We start from the raw sequence: 20413 nt of genomic DNA on the forward strand, positions 1-20413 counted from the left end.
GAAAACTGCATTGATTTTCAGTGTTTAGGTAGTTCAAATTACACAGTGAGAGAGTGAAAAGAATATATTTCTTCACAATAGGAGAATCAATAGAAATGCACCTACCACAGTTGATTTGTGTGAAAGTTCCCAGACTCCAGGACAGCTGTTTAACAGTCCCAGAAAAGTACCTTTCTCCTTAGGCAGACCTTAGGGAATGAACTTGCTTTCCTTCTTGTGCTCTGTAACATGTGTTTAAGATTTGCACCAGTGATACCTGGGCAGCCAGTTGCACCTGGTGCTGCCAACTGAAACCAAATAAAACATCTTTTACAGAGTTCAGCAGATCTGCTCAAATGCCTAAGGTAGATAGGATGAGCTAAAGATTCTGTTCCAGCCAGGATGCAAATGTATCACTGTTTCTAAACACTGAGTTCTCTGATCCTTGTTTGTTGGTGATTTAGTCCCCCTCAAAGTTCCTTTTGATTCTGATTCTACAGATACGGAATAAAGGATTTTATAAATTTAAACCCATCTTTGTTCAGATGCAGCTTCAGATACAGATTTGTTTAAACTGCAAAGGCTTTTGGTCTGACATCTCACAGATCTGGGATACTGTCTCCTCTTTGGCACCTACTTCTGGTGACACAGGTGACAGCTAGGCATGATATGCACAAGCTATAAAGAAGGACATCCCTGACACTTGTGGGGAGAGGAATTGAAGAGGGAGAGAATCCAGCAGTTAGGATTTACATGTGTTTCCCTGTCTCTTTCACTCTCTTGGCTGTCTTAAAGTAGCATAGTACTACTGAACAGTAAAGGAGCTCTTTAAGGATATGTACCATATTGTACATTCCAGCAAAAAGAAGGAACACAACCTTTCATTTTTCAAATACCACTTTATTCTCACTGTATTTTAGAAAAACATACTCTCCTTGCAGCATGAACATTGTGGCACTGATACTGAAAGGCCAGGAAGATATTTACCACCTCACTGAAAGCACTGTTGATGTCTTAAATGTTGCATTTCATCAAACAATGACAGGAAACATGATATTTTTGCCACAGGGTATTTTGAGAGGCAGGATTGATTGTGTGCGTGCATGCTGTTTTCTCCAGATAATCTATAACAACCAAAGCAGCCAGCTCTGCTGTGGTTCATTCCTTAAATGAAAATCATCAGCATAAAACAAACTGTGAAGTGGCATTGCAGTTGAGCAAGGGCGATAATTTTAAGCCTGTGATTACACACAGATTCCTTAAAAAGGGAGGGTTTTCTACAAAACAGTTTAAACAACTTAATGAAACAACTGGATAAGCCTGGAAAATTATTGAAGTGCATGTGTCTCTTCTTAGTGCTGTGTAACAGTGTGAAAGAGAAGGGAAAGGAAAAAATTCAAAACTCTACTTGATTAGAATTAAGAGAGAATTAAAATGGTTTTGTCCAGATGTATGCCTCACCACAACAACCCTCTGGATAGAGTTTATGGAAAATAGTTTTGCACTGAATTAAAACCAACACCTTTTTTTTTTTTCCTTTCTTTCTCTCCCATGGTGATCCAACACATTATGTGAAGTTTGTTGAGTGTTAACTCAATTGTAACATAAACTAATATATTGAATTGGTGACATCCAACACTGCTACATGGGCAGGAAGGTAATTTCAGCTGCCCCTCACCCCCACTAGGAGGTATTGCTTAGAGTACTTTAAGGTATTGTAGTATATCAGATTTTAATTTTAAGGCTTCCTAAGTACAGTGAGTTTCGCAATACATTTGTTCTACCAGCACACAATATTCATTTAGTGTGCATTTTCAGACGCCCGAGATGAGCTCCATTGCCACGTCACCTATAAAGCCTGTTCAGGAGGAGCAGTCCCTGACTCCCCCGGGAAAGGTGATTGCTATCAATGCCAGGAGTCCAGGCTGCGCGCGGAATCAGTCTGCCCTTCGCAACAGGACTTTTTCTCCTGGTGCTGCTTCCAGCTCCTCAGGTGAGTATTCCTAAAAATCCACTTGACAAAATCAGCTTATTAATACCTCACCCATGATGAGAACTCCCCAGTGATGGAACACTGGAAGGAGGAGTGCTCTTACTCTTAGGAACTTCACTGTCTGAGAACATTGGTGTGTGTTAATTTGCTGTAGAATTGTCCTAAGTCAAGTGTTGCTTTGAATCTTGAATAACAATGCACATCAATAATGCAGCTCACAGTCCAGAAGAACTCTGCTTAGTCGCTCTTAGAGAAGATGCTTGTGCTTTTTGGAGCTGTGTCATTGTTTAACCCAGCCAGCAACTCAGTCCATGCAGCTGTTCAGTCACTCCCCTCTGGTGAGATGGGGGAATACTGGAAGAGTAAAAGTGAGAGAACTCATGGTTTGAAATAAAAACAGTTTATTAGGGAAAGCAAATGCCATGCATGCAAAGCAGAACAAGGAATTCATTCCCTGCTTCCCCTGGGCAGGCAGGTGTTCAACCATCCCCAAGACAGCAGGGCTTCATCATATGTAACAGTAACTTGGGATGGCAGACGCCCTCACTTTGAATGTCCACCCCTTCCTCCTTCTTCTCCCTGCTCTGTATACTAAGCATGATCCCTCATAGTATGGGATATCACTGTGGTCAGCTGAGGTCAGCTGTCCTGGCTGTGTTCCCTCCCGGTTCCATGTGCATCCCCAGCCCCCTGTCTGGCAGTGTGGGGCGAGGAGAAGCAAAGGCCTTGACCAGTGTAAGTCCTGCTCAGGAGTAGCTAAAGCATCCCTCAGTTACGAGCTGTTACTGTTAGCAATACAAACCCAAAACTGCCACTGAAGAAAATTAACCCCTTCCCAGCCTGAACTAGCTCATGCTGACTGGTACAGGGTGTGAGATCTCAAGAGAGTATCAGCCTACAAAACAGACAAGTAAATTCTGAGTGTAAAATAATTGATCAATAATTACTGAAAATTTTCTGTGCCATCCTGCCACTATAGGTTTAAATTAAACATCAGGAAGGAATTCTTCCCTGTGAGGGCAGTGAGGCCCTAGCACATGTTGCCCAGAGAAGTTTTGTCTGCCCCTGGATCCCTAAGAGTGTTCAAGGCCAGGTTGGATGGGGCTTGGAGCAACCTGAGATAGTGAAGGTGTCCCTACCTGTGGCAGAGGGTAGAATAAGATGAGCTTGAAGATCCCTTCCAACCCAAACCAGTCATGTGATTCTATGATTATTAGATAGAGAATGATTATGAATTGCCTTTTCTTTAATAGGAGGTACAGCTGCTGTAACCTGTGAGCCCCAGTCATGCAGGCCAAGAATTTTGGTTTTGTGCTTCAACCCAGTTGCATTTGCCACCAAATGTTTATGATTTCAGGAAAGTTTGTGATTATGTTGGGGTTACTGGGACCAGTTGTAATTCTTAGGCAGTCCTTTTCACACCCCTGCTCTGAGAAGCAGTGAACCCAGGAGCAGGCTAACTGGGTTAACTGGTGCTGTAAAGCACCTCTGTGGAGAAAGGCACATCTTGAGTACCTCAGAGTGATAGGCTGACAATGCTGACTTTCATCCAAGCTGGCTTTGTGCAGAGGGAAATCCTACCACATTTTTTTTAAACATAAGTGGAGAAGTTTTACTCAGACAAGCTACCATTCTTTCATTGTGCCAAATATATTTGGAAGACAGTCCATCTTTGGGAAGGTCTTCTGGTAAATTCATCTCCACTCCATCACCAGATTGATTATATTGAGGTTGCATTTCAAATTACTGTAGGGGAAGCAGGGGTGGGGAGTGTAAATAAATCATAAATGCTGTAAAATGGCTCTGTTTGTATAATCTTCCCCTACATAAGAAATGGTGGATATAGTTTGTTTATGGGATAGGCCCCCAGGTATGCCTACCAGCTGAACAAATAAACCGATTGTCACGGTCTGTGTGGGACAGAAAATGGGGCTTTAATTATAGTTTCTTAAGTAGTGTAAAATTACATTTAATCCCCTACTTCCAAGAATTTCAAAGCAAGTGAATATTAGCGGTATCCATAGGAGGTAAATACTGACAGTTTTCAGGTGGAACAACTGAAATATGGAGAGATTCCTGATTTTGAAAACAGCTGGTGACAGCCAGAATCCTTAAGTTCCAGTGCTCTGATCTTTCAGTTACTAAACAGTTATTTTCTTTTTGTTTCCACTTCATTTCATTTAAATTGCTGTTAAAATCTTCTAGGTTTGAGAAATCTCCCTAGACCTCTCTTGGTGGCTAGTCCTTCAAGTTCTGGGAGTGCTGAGGCCGACAGTGGACTGTTTGCAGTCCCTACAACCCTGCCCCCCAACAGCCGCCATGGGAAGCTGTTCCTACCCAGCAAGGAAGCAGAGCTGACTTTCCGGCAGCACCTGGACACCATCAGTGTAAGTGAGATTGCTGAATAGAAAATGCAGTATGGTGTGCATCAGCCAGCTTCCAGGAGGTATCACAGGGATTCTGAATTCATCAGAAAGTATGGGCTGCCTTGTGAACCAGTGCTTCTTATCCTGCTTTAGTTTAACATTGTGTTAACTGAGATGAGTCAGATTTTGACTATGTATCTGTACTTTGAACTGACACTACTTGTTCATGTAATTCAGGTAATTCAAATCAGAATGCCATTGCACAGCCTGATGACACTGATTTGCTGTCTAATTTAATTGTTCCAGCAATTTATGTGCCAGATTTAGCAAAAACTGATCCCCATCTCATGTATACCTAATTTAGCACAGCCTCATTCTGTATTTAAGTCAAATTCTAATTTTTATGTACATAAGCTCAGTAAGAATTTTGTAGGAAGCTGAAGTAGCTGGTAATGAAATGTCTTTTTTGGGAAAAGCTTTATCTCCGTAAAAAAAGAAGAAAAAATACATTCTTGGTGGAAAATATTTTGACTCCAGCAGAAAGGATATTGTGCTATCTGAAACAAAACACAGTATTTTAGTTAACTTTTACTTAATCTTTATTAAAAATAAAAATTTGGGGGATATAATTTATTCTGTGTCTAGATGCTTAAAATACTTGTAATGCATTTCCTGTTGTTGTCCAGATGCAGTCGGACTTCTTCCTGCCGAAGCCCAGGAAGTTACGGAACAGGCACTTGCGGAAGCCACTGGTAGTACAGGTCAGAGCAAAGTATAAATGCCTGTTTTGCTCCCTGAGTATCAGTAAGGCTGTAGTGATTTGCACATAACAAATAAAAAATGGAATTTCCCTCATGCATCCACTGGAAAGGTGAAGCTGAAATTATGAAGGAACAAACACTTCAGTCACTAGTGTAACTAGCCATGTTACATTCCCTGTATGAAGAATATCAACAACAGTGGAAGTCCAGTGCCTAAGGTAGTTTGGAAAAGTAAAAAAGCCACTGGAAGAGGCTTCTGGAACCTGGAAGAAGGTTCTGCTGCCTGGGCCATCTGGCCCTGAGGCATAGGCAGTGCATTCCTGTGCTGTCCTGTGACGTCAGTGTTGGAGCTGGCAGCCCTCTTAACAGCAAAATCTTCCTTTATATCCTTTTCCTGCTTCCTGCTCAGTAGTGGATGTTAAACGGTGGTGGATATTAAGCCTCTGTAGTGAAGTAAGTCATAACACTTTGAAAGAACAATGATTCCTGGGGAAAAAATGAGGCTTGGAAAGAGATGTATGGAAGAAGTGGCCTGTTGTTGTGGTGCTTTGGTGACAGACAGGCATTACCCTCCTTCAGACTGCTCTGACAACCCTGGGAAAAGGTACGTGTCACTGGGACACCAGGGGCAGGTGAGAAAAAAGAAATCTGAAACATAAATAATAGTAACCTACTGGGGAAAAGAAAGTTCCTAATTGTCACTATACTATTTTTTTCTCTTCTGTTTTGTGTAAGAGATGGGGACACAGAAATTATCCCCTGGACTATTTTTTGATCCTGGGATCTTCAGATCTGGGCAATTTCATGTGTTTTAAGAGCTCACAAGTACACACAGCTATCTGACTCATCCACACTTGGTGAATTTTGAGGGAAGATCAGTTTGTACACAGACTAGGTCCCAAATTTAAGATCACTGCTGTAATTCTGAGAGAGATTTGAAAACCAATGCAAGAATAATCAGAGAGGATTATAGTTCTAATCAGTATTTCTCTGAGAATTTTCCATGTGGAAATACTTTCTTTTAGTAGTTTACAGAGAAAAAAACATCATTCCTGCCTGTAGCTTTTTTCTCAAGAGCACACTGATCCCATTGCTGTGTCTGGTGCATGATAGTAATGCCACAGAAATATTCTGCTTATTCTGGAAGGTCTCGTGAACTCCTGCAACTTATACAATGAGTGTTACCCCCTGTCTGTGTTTAAATCTATTCTGGTTTATTGTTTCTCTCACATAGAGAACACTGCTCCCCAGACCATCTGGAAATCCATCCCAGCATGTCTGTTCCTTTTCTATCTTATCCAACTCATCCATTACAGGTGAGTCTAGCACTTGCATAAACTGAAAAGTGTCCCTTAACACTGCGTAAAGAAGTAATTTCTAAAAAGAAGAAAATTCTCTTTCAAAATGACAGTGTCACCAGCCTGCAGAATGATGGGATTGCTTTCCTGGATCATTGTTAAGCAAGTCATGCTTTTGATAAAAATTTTTTCTTCAATTTTCTGAGACTGAAATACAGAAAAGCAAGGAGCTCTCAACAGGGAGACAAAATTTGGAATAAAATACTTAGGAATTTTTGTTCTGTAGGATATAATAATTTGTCTAGATTTTATATTGGACTTTCTCTAGTACCTGGGATACTGTCTGATACAGCATAAGCAATCCACTGCCCATATGTCCTTTTTTGCTGGCACAGTCTTGAGTACAGTGGTAGTACAGGTGATCCCCCATGAAAGCCAGCATTGAGACCTGAAGGGTTGTCTTCACTGACAGTAGGAGAGCAGCTCCAGTAGCTCAGCAACACTTACTGTTGCATGTCCGTGGCAAGACACTGCTTAGCTCAATCACTATTTTAGCTCTATTCCATCAGCTCCACTACTTGCATTCCTGCAGCTTTCTGCTGTTTGGAATTTATTTGCTTCTATTGAACTGTGTTGTGTTCTGCTTTAAAGTGTTAGATTTCATTTGCCTGAAAGGTATTAATGCTTCCCCCCAGGGAGAGGTTCATTTCGGCCAATCCAGTCCTCACTGACTAAAGCTGCTGTTTCTCGTCCAATTGTGCCCAAAGTTCTTCCAACACAGTCCACCAACCATCTGTCTAGTAAGTCATTCTGAATTCTGCAGTAGAAGCCATGCTGGTGTTCTCCAGGCAGATACTGTCTCACAGCAGTGTGGGTTCCATAATTAGTACAATTATTGAGGTGAAAACAGTGATTGCATCTATGTTTTACCTAGAGGATTCTTTTGAGATGAGAAGACATTCAGATGTTTGAAGTGGATTTTAAAAGATCTGGATGAGGTTGACCCTTATAACAACTTTATATTTTTTACATTGAGTCTGCATGGCTGCCAGAGGCAAGATAACAATATAAGGCTCTATTGTTTCTCGAGCTCTTCTAGTAACCCATAGGAAATTTCTGGAAATTGCATAATGAAATACTTACCAATTTGGAGGACAAAAAAGAAAAAAATAGAATAAAAGGATGGGAGGGGAACTGGGATGTTTCTTAATTATTTTGATGTATCTAATAAGAGGTTAGAACAGGGCAGAAGAGTTAAACGTTTCAGCTAAAAGCAACGTTACCCTTGGTCCAGAGAAGCAGCTGACCCAGATGATCAGATCGTTACCATTGCTGCTTTTTTACATGGGTTGGGTTTTGACTCTGGGTAAGTTTTAAAAAATCATCTTTTAGAGAACCATAGCAAAGTCAAGAAGAAGCTTGTAATCTGTTGTTTTGGTTTTTTGTTTCACCCAAGGTGCTATTGACTTGGCAGCAAAAAGCGCTGGCATTATCCCTGGTAGTCCCATGCCTGTCCTGGATGCAGATGGTTTGCCAGATGTGTCTCCATTGTCACCAGATGCAGTGCCCACGGTAGTGACAGGTCAGGAGCCAGCAGTAGCACATCAGAATGGAGGCTCCATCACCACTGTGGAGGTCAGAGGCTCTTAAATAAGCTTTTTTTCAAGTGCTTAACTATCTTACTCTTTCATCGTATAAAAAAGCTGTATTATTATGACTCCTCAGTGACCCTTCTCCTGGGGCTTGCTGTTAGACACTGTCGTGGCAGACCCTGTCTGTGTTATGTAGTGTGTATTTGGGGTTGAGGGATCAAATCATCATCTCATTGAATGAATTTCCATCCAGTAAAATGGTTTGCAGCTGATTGAGCATTGAACTTGGCTGTCCAGAAACCTGGTTTGAAAAGAAATTACTGAATTTCAGAAATTCAGGAGGGGATTTGGTGCAAAACATGGACTTTTTGGGATTGTATTTGGAATGGAAACTGTAAATTCTCCTTGCTGTTTCTTTCATTGAGACCCAGATACATGTTAGTCCATGTCATGTTCTCAAGGAGTTGATGTTGAATGACATGGGATGTATGAAGAGCATGGATAAATGGTGCTATGCCTTTATCTGTTCCCTCCCTGGCTGGTCACTCATGTGGTTTCTGTTGTGGTTGCAGCGCTCAGGCCCGGGGTGCCGGGTGCCATACATCAGCTTGCCGACCCGGCCCGAGCAGGATGGCTTCCAGGTACAGTGTGCACTGAGGGAGCAGTGCTCTGGAATGGGTAATGTTCTGTGAAAATACCTCTGAGATTGCTAGTTAAAACTCTGTATTCCCAGGTAATTGTGCACCACTGGTACTGTCTGATGGAAATGAAATCCCTAGTATCTGAAGAAAATGAAAGAAATTTAGGAAAGCTGCTTAAATATGCGTGTGCCATTCTCTAAAATCAAAGTGATCACAATGACCTGTGAAGGACAAACAAATTTTACATATCTCTTTATAGAGTGGAGGAGTTTATAATCGCTCTGCTATATCTATGTGTGTATTTTAGACATCATGAGGACAGATTTCAGCAGTTCGCAGTCCTGCTGCGTCCACATCGCTAAAGGAGGAGTATTAGGACTGAAAGTGTGATTGTAATGTCAGGATCCTTTCCAGAGATTCACTGTTCATTGTGCTGTATCCATTAAGACAGACAAATACTTAAGAGTAACTGTGATGGCACTTAAATTGTAAGAGTGTTGTCATCATGTCCCCAGACTCTTTCTCCAGTGGGATCCAGGACCTGGTGCTGGATTTTTAAGTCTAAGAACACAGGCTCTTCTTTTCTTCAGTGGAAGCACTTTCTGTGCTCCCTGTAATGCCTGCATGTGAAAAAGGTCAAATTAGTTTGATTGGAGAGCATCAAGGAGATTAAGATTATTTTATGGGACAGATATTAGAACATGAACCTATGAGGCATTTCATGTGGTAATGGGGCCTTGGGTTCTGGTTCTTGCTCTTAGGACAGCTGTGTGTATACACTACATCAGAAAAAATGTTACAGTTCTACAATGAGCTACTGGTAATGAGACTCCTTAAAGATCAGTTGAATTTTGGGAAGTCTGCCTGTAAAAAGTAAATAAATGTGAGTTACCAGTTTAAAACATCTGTATACTCTTCTATCATTTAAAGGGTTTTTGCCTATATTAAGGCAAATGAACACATATCTATTTGGAACTTTATTGTCAATTTTCAAAGATTAATTTTAAGATTATGCTTGTTCTGTTATGTAGGCGGTTTTAAATATTCTCTGGAATGTTACAGATTCATATTTTTTCAGATAATTTGGCAGGATATGGGCTGAATATATATGCTAACAGGTACTTTTCATTAAAATAATACAGATTTATTATATAAATAGTATATTTCTCTAATCTAGGCATATTATCTACTGGATTTTTTCCCTTAAAAATCTGGTTTTAATCTGATATTTAAGAGCCAAAGTGTTGCTTTTTAGTTTTCCTAGTTCTTAATAAATTTATGGACAATTAATTCTGTTTCTTGTTACAGGGCACATCAGTCCTTTCTCTGCCAGAACTTGCCAAGACTCCTCTCCAAAATGGTCTGTCCACCCCTCCACGTCCCTCATCAGAAGCTTCCAGTACTCGGCTCTCTCCTCCCAATGTTTCTGCTCTCTTGGATATTTCCCTGCCTGGACCACCTGAAGATGTGCTTTCCCAAGGGGAACCTGCCACTCAGATCAGTGATTCCATCATTGAAATAGCCATCAGCTCTGGACAGTACAGTAAGTCTGCAGTTAGCAAAGGTCTCCCTATCAACTTGAAAAAAAAATCCTTGACTTCTTGCAAAGCAGCAGAAACTTTTCCAGAAATCAGTTCTTGGCTTATGAAGTTTTTGTGGGTTTGTTGTTTGTTTGTTTGTTTCCAAATATATGTTGGAAATAAATTTCTGTGCTTGGCCTTTATTTTCTAGCAAATATGGGGCATGGGGTTTATTGTTGTTGTTTGGGGTTTCTTTCCTTTCTAAACAAAAGTTGGTGCAGCATCCTGTAACTTTACCATATTGACTGAATTTGTGATCCCTGACACATTGGCTTACAGGTGAAGGTGTTTCTCTCTCTCCTGCAAAGCTGAATGGCAGTGACAGCTCCAGAAGTCTTCCGTCCCCATCCAGTAGTCCTCAGCAGAACTGGATTGCATCTCCCACCCATGATCCCCAGTGGTACCCCAATGACTCCACAGATTCCTCCCTCAGCAGCTTGTTCTGTAAGTGTCCAGATGCAGAGAAGTGCAACCAAAAAGTGCTTCCCTGTTAACAAAAAACCCAACATCATTTATCAGAAGTGAATCCTTTGAGAAATTACAAACCCAGTAGGACATTTGTAGAATTATTCCAAATACTTCTTGCTTTCATTTCCACAGTGTTGCCATGAGTACATTTTCTCTCTCTTCACAAGTTTGTTCCTGAAAAGATCCCATTGCTAGACTGGGACCCGTAGCTTGGGACAAGTAATTCCTTGGCAGTTCCTTGTAGTTTGTTTGGAGCCTGACTCATCTGTTAGAGTGAGACATTTGGACCATTGTGCCAAAATGAACAGATGTCTTTGGCTCTGCTGATGGAAAAACAGACTTTGTTGTGTGTGTGATAAGTACTATCTCAAAGACACAAGGTTACTCACTGGGTTTGGTTGAGGCTTAGTTGTTGAGTTTTTTTTAATTAATAATTCATGGGGCCAGTGTAATGAGTCTCCTTACTCTAAGCAGTGTGGTGATGGTATTGATGCTGGTAACACATAATTTTTAAAACATGGAAGAAATGGATATCTGTCCTCCATTTTGAATTTCCTTGTTGTTCTCTTTATCTTCCCAGTTAAAAACACTCGGTGCAGTGACTTACTGATGTGCTTTTTCTTTGCAGCAAGTTTTATTTCCCCAGAGAAGGGACGAAAAATGTTACCAACTCCAGCTGGGAGCACCAGTGGCACCTCCTTACTGGGTCCCAGCCTGCTGGATGGAAACTCACGGGACTCCTTTGTGTCACGTTCCCTGGCAGACGTGGCAGAGGTATGCCAGCAAATTACACTCAGAGTCTCCTTCCTCTTTAGTGCTGGAAGTTGCTGGGTACTGTCCCTGAGACCTTCCTGAGATACTTCCTAGGCAGAGCTGCTTTGACACTTGCACTCAGTAGAAGAGGATTACAGTCATAACAAAAAGATGTAAAATTATCTGAGGGTAATTGCCCAACATCAGAGCTGGTGTGAAAAGCTGCTGTGAGTGCCTTCAACCCAGGTTCTTTTAGCTGAGGGATATACCTTTGTTTTGACAGAGAAAGATTTAATCATTCTGTTGTGTGTGGTCCTGCTTTGTAGAGCAAGAACCAAAAGTGCTAAAGATAAGAGAAAGAACAATAGTGATGCTACAGTACAGTTGGAAGCCTGGTAGGAAAAACCAAGTATGTCCAGAAGGAAGAAGTAGGATATGACTAATACCAAGTCACCTCAGAGGATGACAGAAGATTCTATGCTACTGAATTACTGTCTCCATTGGCAGTGTTATCCCTTTGTTTTGAACTCTTGAAGGGGTAGAATGAAGCTCAGCGGTTTTTAAGGCTGTGACACACTTAAGGACAGAGCTGCCCTTCAGAGGGATGGATGGGAAGAATGAGCCACAGGAACATTATGGAGCTTAGCAAGGAAACTGCAAAGTCCTGCCCTAGGAAGGAATTAAGGAATAACTCCACAGCAGTATCAGCTGGGGACTGGCTGTCTGGGAAGCAGCTCTGCTGTACCTAGATTTGTCAATAGACAAAAGCTAAGTGTGATCCAGGGCAGATACAAAGGTGTGGAACCAAAGGGGACCAACGATGTCATGCGCTGTTCTTAATAGGAGCATGGCCAGGATATTGAACAAAATTATGATTACCATGCTCTACTCTGTAGAGCAGTAGATCTACCTGCTGTGAGACCATTATCTCAATATCTAGAATATTGTCACCAATCTTGAGCACCCAATATACAGGGGAGAGATTAACTAGAGCAAGTTCACCTGAGGGTTACCAGGAGAATCAGGTGGTGAAGGAAGGGTGATGTCTAGGCTTGTTCAGTCTAGGAAAGGCTTCAGGGCAATGCCTGCAGTAAGGTCATTGAGAAGATGTAGTAAGCCTTTTACAGGACAGTGATGTGAGGTGGGAGAAACTAGCAAAAGCTGAACTGAGAAAAGTTCTGCTACATCTATAAAAAAACTTCCTCATGTTGAGGATAAGCAGGCAAGGAAACAGGTTGCCTAGAGATTTTATGCAGTGTCTGTCTTCACAGCTTTCCAGGGCTCACATCAATAAAGCTCTGAGTGAGCTGGTCTGTCCTTATAGGTGAACCAGCTGTGAGCAGGTGGTTGAATTAGAGACCTCTTCAGGTCCCTTCCAGTCTCAATTATCCCACAGTTCAGTTATTAACTCAGTACAACATCATATAACTTGTAATTTCTTGGGGACTTGCCCTCATGGAAGGAATGTGTCGTTTCTCTGTTGCCCTTTGGGTTTGGATAAGGAGATTCTGTACAGACCATGTAACCAGGAGCTGCAGCAAGCTCATGCTGATTTAGTGTTGGCAGCTTCAGACCTGAAACGCAGATCCGCTTCTGGCATAAATATAAAGATTCTGTTTGCTTGGTGGTGAGAAGCTGTGAAGGTGTGTTCTAATGAAAGAAACATATGATCATTTATTTGCATGGATTTGAAGTGACATTGTTGCCCTCAATATTACCAACTCCTTTTAGAAGAAAATGGGATAAGCCTCCATGCACAGGAGAGCAGCTCTTGGGCAGAAATATCTTTAGATCATCTAGCTGTGCACCTTAATGCTAAATTGGAGCAGGTAAGGCCTGTTGAGACTGTAGGTGGTTAGGTTTTTTGGAAGCTTCCATTTAGTTGTGGATGAGAAGAGCTGTTCTCTAATTCGGGTCAAGTGAGATAAAGTATTTCTTTCATATGAGGAGAGGCTGGGAATAAAGCTGAGGGAGCCAGACTCTTCTCAGGACAAGAGGCTGCAAGCAAAATTTGAAACACAATAAATTCCACCTGAAGACAAGAGATCTAATTTGAGGAAATCAGTCATGGAAACAGGGTACCCAGAGAGTTTTGGAATGTCTGTGCATGGGCATAATTCAACACCTGCCCACCAAGGTTCAGGTCAGCTGACCCTGCTCAAGTGAGATGGTTGGATAAAATGCTTTCAAGATGTCCCTTCAAACTTCAGTTATTCCATGAAATTGCCACTGACATGTAATTCATCTGTTCTCTCCTTGTCTCTTCCAGGTGGTGGATTCCCAGCTGGCTTGCATGATGAATGAGAACAGCATAGATTACATATCTCGGTTTAATGACCTTGCCCAGGAGCTGTCAATACCTGAGCCGACTCGCAGGGAGATCCTGTTTGATGGAGGAGGTGGTGGTCCCCCAGTTGGGGATCTGTCGCAGTAAGAGAATGACCAGCAGGCTGGTGCAGACTGTTCAACTAAGTTGGAGCTTGCAGAGCTGGAACTTGACGAGGGCAGCAGGTGAGGCTGAATTATCCATCCTGTGTGCTTCTTTCTAACAGAGAAGCATTGGTTTCAAAGGTCTCAAGAAGTACTTGCAAGTCCTGGAATGTGCAATATTCTGGCAACTACAGAACATAGAATAAGATTACAGGAGATAGTGTGTCCCTGCATCAGCGATGTAAGATTGCAGGTTTGTGGGACAGTCCTGGACTTGTACTTTGGAATGACCTAAGCAAGCAGCTCAAGTAGGGATGGGATCGCCACAAGCTCCTGTATATGAATTATTGTTTGCATAATGATCAAAATGCCATGCTTTTGGATCCATGTGAAAGTTGTGAAGGACGAAGGTGGGTAGGGGAACCATTGTGTATCTTGACACATCCTAGTTGGTAATCTTCTTACCATTCAATCAAACTGAAGTTCTTGCACTCGGTCCAGGGCACTGCCACTCCTCAATGCTGTCTTCTTACATACCACTCTGTTCCTTTGGCTCTTTTACCATTCCAGCAGGGCTCACATCTGGTTGCTTGTTTGGTAGGGGAGCTCTGATCTGCCCTCCTCCTGTGCTGCTTGGATCCCCTGCTTTTAAACCCCATCACATCACAATCATCATCATCATCATCACCCTGACTTCACTCATATTCCTAATCTTTGAGATTCTTCAACACATTGCACAGTTCACCCTGTGAGTGGGAGAGTGCTTTATTGCTCACCATGAAGAACAGTTGCTTTTTAGGTCTGGAAACACGGCCAAAGAGCTTACACTAGGAAAGATGTGTCATAATTAGTCTTGGCTTTGCTGGAAACATGTAAATATTGTCATCTTCACAAAACCTGAGGATTTAGCTTGGAGAGGAAATAGGAGAGAATATTGTAATGTGTAGGAATAAATGCTAGGTTAGCGCTAAAGCAGTTGAGATGGGTTATGTGTCATGAAGAGAAGTGTCAAGTCCTAGCTTAATCCCCTAGTCCTTCCCTACTTCTTTGTTCTGTGAGCTCCGGGTGATCTGTAGTACCTCAGCATCATTCTTCATTACAGTCACTCCCAGGCATGAGTGGGTCTGGCACTCCCTCTCTGAAATCCCTGTGCATTTAATGTTGTGTTTTACTGTAGGAAAAACCCAGATACTGATTCCAGTGGGTTCAACAGGATAGCAAGTTAATAGTAAATACATAGTTAATTTCTGGGGAACTGATTGTACGTCACTTCTAGCTTTATAACTCAGGAGACTTTTCTTATTCCCTTTCCTTTTCTTTCTTCTTTCCTTTCATATCCGGAGCAAGAATACCCATGTTATGTCCCTTTTGTAAGCACTTGTCTGCTACTTCAGTTAGAGGATGTCCCTTGGCTGGTGTGAGTAGCTCTGAACTTTTTCAAGGGGCTGCTCCTATATACACCTCAACTTCGTTTTAATAATGAATAAACAAACTGTCTCCATCCCATAGGTTGTTGTCATGGGTTCATTTCCCAACTTGCACTATACTTGGTGGATGTAGTTCTGCCTGCCTTTAGCTACTTGCACAAGGCATTTCTTTGACTGGGATTCTCTTGTAACTTGCTGTCAATGCACTGACTCTGCTGTTTGCCCAGTCCACCCTGCTTTAGGCAGATGATTTTTAGCTTCTATGGAGTTGGCCGTGTGTTTTCTGTCATTAGGAGAAAATTGAACAAATTTTCTGATACACAGAGCCTTGTTTGAGAATTTTGACAGAATTGTCAGGTAATCACATAAACCTGGAATAGGAAAGGTTGAAGGCTGGGACCTGTTTTGTTCTGAGCATTCCCCCTTGGTATGGAGAGGACACCTATTAATCTCAAGAGTCAAGACCACTAAAACTTTTCAGTTTTACTTAGAATTTAGCTGTGTTTTGGTTTGAACTTTCCCAGATTGTTCCCTCTTGGTTTTAGGTTCCTCCATTACTAATGCTGATTATTCTATATGCTATTCCCATATTGTTCCCTCTTGGTTTTGGGTTCCTCCATTACTAATGCTGATCATTCTATATGCTATGTCTCCAGAAATCCTTCAGCTTTGTAGGACAAAGGTAGAAGGCACCTACTATGGCTGTGGATAACAGAACGTGCAGGAGGAAATGTGTTACATTTTAATCAAGTACTGTCTGAAAAGAAATCTGAACTGTCATTTTTAAACTTCTGAATATTGCAAGAGTAATGTGAGGGTCTCCAGTGTATTTGTAACTTGACAAACTTTTCATCTTCCCTACTGATGCCAGTAACACAGTGGATATGACACTGGGTTTGGCTCTGAAGCTGCCTAGAATAAAAGCTGGTGTTGCTGCACTTGCCATAGGAATGGAGAGCAGAGCACTTCATCCTGATTCATGAAGGCTTTTTGCTTACAATACTAGGAGCTGTCAGCTGCCCTTCCTTAGACCACCCAGGGGCAAGGACACAACTGGAGAATGAAGGCAGCACAAGTGGCTATTTTTAATGGTGCCATGACATCAGAAAATTTCTAATACCCTGAACCTTTGCAAGTGGGCTTGAACCACTCAGTAATAATGGAGTATAAATTACAGAAATCAGTTCAGCACTCAGAATGTTGGGGTTAGAAATGTGTTTGGCATCAGCCCCTTAAAAGTTGGCATTATGAAGCAGAATTGTAATGCATTGCAAACTGCTTTTTAAGAATAAAGCTCTTTGAGAACAAGGGAAGAGCTTAAGAATAATTAAGATCATTGTGGTAATTCTGAATTGATGCAGTATTTGTTACCCTTACTATGTGAAAGGCCATTTAAACACATCTTTAATTGGACCACCTCTAGATTTTAGGTGACTGTGCTTTACAGTAGTAATCATCAGTTTGTGCCTGAGACTGCTAAGGAGGTGGTATATACACACACAAGTGCATGTGTGTGTGCAGATGAGGGGGGACTGGGGGGTGGCAATATCAAAATTTCTTGAGTTTGAATTATTTCAGCTTCCCCAAGAGCAGTAACAAAATCTGTATGAGGGACAATGTCAGGCTAAGCAGACATCCAAGCAAGTGATGCTGAAATGCACACAGTGCCATTTCTGAGGCAGAAGCGACTTCATTAGGTTAGTACCTTCCTGGGGCACCATGGGGTGTTGGAGACGACTAAAGGACACTAACAGCCTCCAGGTCTAGGATTAACTGCTCTAGGCTTTTCCCTCTCAGTGACCATAAGGCAGTTCTGAGTAGTTGACAAGGTAAATGGCAGAAGATTCAGTGTCTCATGACCATGGGCTGGGTGCAGAGCAGTACCATAGCCCAAGGCTGGAGCCACCCAGGTGTGTGTGCTGACAGAGATCTGTGCAGGGTGTTGCATCCTGAACACTCACACAATCCATTTTATCCTGTGTCACTAAAACTGCTAAGCATAGGAATAGTAATTATTTTTCATACAGCATTGTTAAGCCTTTTTTTGACACCCCCTATATTTCTAAATTGAATTACATTGCTTGATTCAAATCTAACCTATAAAGACATTTACTAACAGCAGATCCCAGAGTGGAAATTCAGTTGTGTTTTGTTTTCTACACTCAGACTTCAGATGCATTTATAAGGAAAGTACTGCACTTTTTTTTAACCTTTTCAAACCTTTGAATCTATTAATTTCACAGCAGTTTGTAAATGTTAACTAAGTGAAACTTTGACAAGCACTATGGCAATAAGTTATCATTAATTATTGAAATGTGATAACTGCTTTAGAGCTTATGGTTCTGGCAGCAAAATTTAATGCTGTTTCTTTTAATAATAGTTAAGCCATATCATCTAAGGTTTCTGGCTTGTTTGAGATGTGAATTTGTTTTATAGATTATAAATATACCTAAATAGTGTATGTATAAAGCAAAATGCCTGTCCTTACTGATTATTTTTTGTACCATACTGTAAATTATATTATTTATTCTTTACCAATTTTGGAAAAAGGTGTTTTGGTTATTTAATATAATATACAAAAGCTGTTAAACTTCTTCTGTTTAAATTTCCAATTCAACTTGTAAAGCTGTTTTTATTCTTGTGCATAAATACATACTAATACTTGGTCTAACTTGCGTCCAGTGTATTCCTTGCTGTTCATGTCCTTTCAGATTTTTTCATTTAAGCTTTATTTACATGATCATGGCCTTGTGGGGGTGGAGGTTAAGGTTCGTCTGTAAGGCCAAGCCTTTCAGATTGCAGTGAAATCAGTTGCCTAACTCCCATTTTGCATCTCCCATTCCAGAATTTTAATGATTCTCACCATGATCAGAGAAAATTTTGATAGGGTTGTTTTTGCTTTATAGTTTCCATTCTCAGTAGTGCCTGCACATGGTGAGTTTCAAAAAGGTGGCAAATCAGAGGGCTGGCTATCGTGAATGGCATGTCTGGGGCCATGGGCATCAGTAACAAAGGGGAGAAAGAGAGAATAAGAAACAAGAAAACCACAAAAAAAAAAGTCCCAACCACCGCCAACAAGAAGGCACAAAAAAATGTTACTGTGTATCTTGGGGGTTTGGGGTTTTTTTCCATTCACAGCTTCAGATAAGCAGAAACTCAGCTCTGGAGGTTGTATTCAGGCCATCATGTTTTATACAGCGACTACCAGAAACACCTTTTCACCCCAGGACACTCAAGAACAGGAAACCCTGATAGTCTGTCTTCAGAGCTTTCCAAGATAAAACTAACTACAGCCCATAGAAAGGTGGGCTGACCCCACACACCCTGCTTTAGGCAAGTTAAACTCGAGGCCTGAAGTTCCTGTGATCTAGGTTAGTGACTAACTCCTTTTTGTATACTTTTAGGATTTTGGTCTCAATGACATACAAAAAGGCAGCTTTAATGTTGCACTGAGAAAGTGCAAGCATGTAATTGATAAGAAATAGATAAGAATGTTCTAAAAAGCTTGACATAAGTTTTAATGGTAATATTTTGATACTTTCTTCCCATCCAAAAAGCGCATACTCATCTCTCCCACTTGTGTATTGAGAAAATAGGGCTATTACCAAGTTTGAGCTCTTTTTCAGCATAAAAATCTTTAAATCTTTTCCACCTTCTGTCAAAACTGAATCTTCAATCACAAATCAGCTAATTTTGCCCTTATTGACCAAAATTTAAGACTGTAAAAACAGAAGGAATGAGTCTGAAAAAAATTAGCAAAACAATATATTGCAGTGATAGTACATATTTTTAATGCTTTTTTGTTGGCTTTATTTGATTTGGATTTTTTTAGTCCTTCAAAACAAAAGCAGCAGTATGCTGGTAAATTTATGACTTTAAGTTTACTTCTTGACATATAGAAAACTGTAGAGCTGTGAAATACAACCTTCAGCTGAAAATGTTAGCTTGTAATGTTACAGTCAATGAAAAATTGTTAGAAAGGCCATGCAAATGCTGGCTCTGCAGGTGCAGCTATACTATCTCCTCCCAGTGCAGATTCCTCAGGCAGCCAACAGCTTTCATGTGGTAGTCATCCCACACTTCAGCCACAGAGCTGTGAGCAAACCATGGACACATGCCAGGAAGCAGGGTGGATCACACCAGCCAGATTCTGCTCAACACTGCTGGACCTGTGCACACTGACAAGGCCAGGTGAGGCATAGGGGCCTGACACAGCAACCACAGAATTGATCAGTTTGGAAGGGACCACAGTCAGTCATTTTCCTGCTCAAGCAGGGTCATCCCAGAACACATGGCATAGGGCTGTGTCCAGATGGTTCTGGAATATCTCCAGTGAGGGAGACTCTGCACCTTCTCTGGGCAGCCTGTTCAATGCTCAGCCACTGCACAGTGAAGAAGTTCTTCCTTGTGTATAGGTGGAAGTTCCTGGGCATGAGTTGCTGCCTTGACTTCTTGTTCTACTGGCTGACACCAGAGAGAAGAGCCTGGTCCATCCTCTTGATACCCATCCTTTAGATATTTATGCACATTAATGAGGTCCCCTCTCAGCCATCTCTTCTCAAGGTTGAACAGGTCCAACTCTGTCAGCCTTTCCTCATAAGAGAGATTCTTCAAACTCTTGACCAACTCTGACAGAACGCTCCAAGAGCTCCACGTCTCTCCTGTACTGTGGGGCCCCGATGTGTACACAATGCTCCAAATGTGGCTTCACTAGGGCTGAGTTGAGGGGCAGGATCACCTCCCTCGACCTGCTGGCAATACTCTTACTAAGGCCCAGACAACATTGCCTTTCTTGGCCCCAAGGCACACAGCTGCTCAGGGACAGATAGCTGTGCACCACGACATCCAGATCCTACTCTGCAGCACTGATGTCCAGCAGGCTAGCTCCCAGCCTGTACTGGTGACCAAGGCTGTTCCTCCACAGGTGCAGGACCTGCATTCCTCTTTGTTGAATTTCAGAAGGTTCTTCTCTACCCATCTCCCCAACCTGTAGAAGTCCCTCTGAGGTATCAGTCACTCCTCAGAGTTTTGTATCAGCAGTGAACTTACTGAGGAGGCGTATGCTCTTTCATCCAATCATTGATGAACAAGTTATACAGCACTGAGCCCAACAGAGAACCCTGGG

General features: G+C 41.7%; 1 protein-coding gene across 3 annotated transcripts in view; it reads left to right on the plus strand.

Moving 5' to 3' along the window:
- CRAMP1 (cramped chromatin regulator homolog 1) overlaps positions 1-17959 on the plus strand; it is a 46467-nt gene extending 28508 nt beyond the window's left edge. For 2 of the 3 annotated variants that reach the window (XM_056503299.1, XM_056503301.1), the window contains exons 11-21: positions 1798-1972; positions 4178-4359; positions 5025-5099; positions 6334-6415; positions 7093-7197; positions 7854-8032; positions 8562-8630; positions 9939-10173; positions 10490-10654; positions 11307-11452; positions 13701-17959. In XM_056503299.1, coding sequence (XP_056359274.1) covers positions 1798-1972; positions 4178-4359; positions 5025-5099; positions 6334-6415; positions 7093-7197; positions 7854-8032; positions 8562-8630; positions 9939-10173; positions 10490-10654; positions 11307-11452; positions 13701-13865 — 1578 coding nt within the window. In that variant the 3' untranslated portion in view covers positions 13866-17959. The remainder of the gene's footprint in view (positions 1-1797; positions 1973-4177; positions 4360-5024; positions 5100-6333; positions 6416-7092; positions 7198-7853; positions 8033-8561; positions 8631-9938; positions 10174-10489; positions 10655-11306; positions 11453-13700) is intronic. The other variant, XM_056503302.1, reaches the window with a different exon arrangement.
- The last annotated feature ends 2454 nt before the right edge of the window (positions 17960-20413 follow it).

The sequence above is a fragment of the Oenanthe melanoleuca genome, chromosome 14 (genome assembly GCF_029582105.1).
Source record: "Oenanthe melanoleuca isolate GR-GAL-2019-014 chromosome 14, OMel1.0, whole genome shotgun sequence".
Classification (NCBI taxonomy): domain Eukaryota; kingdom Metazoa; phylum Chordata; class Aves; order Passeriformes; family Muscicapidae; genus Oenanthe; species Oenanthe melanoleuca.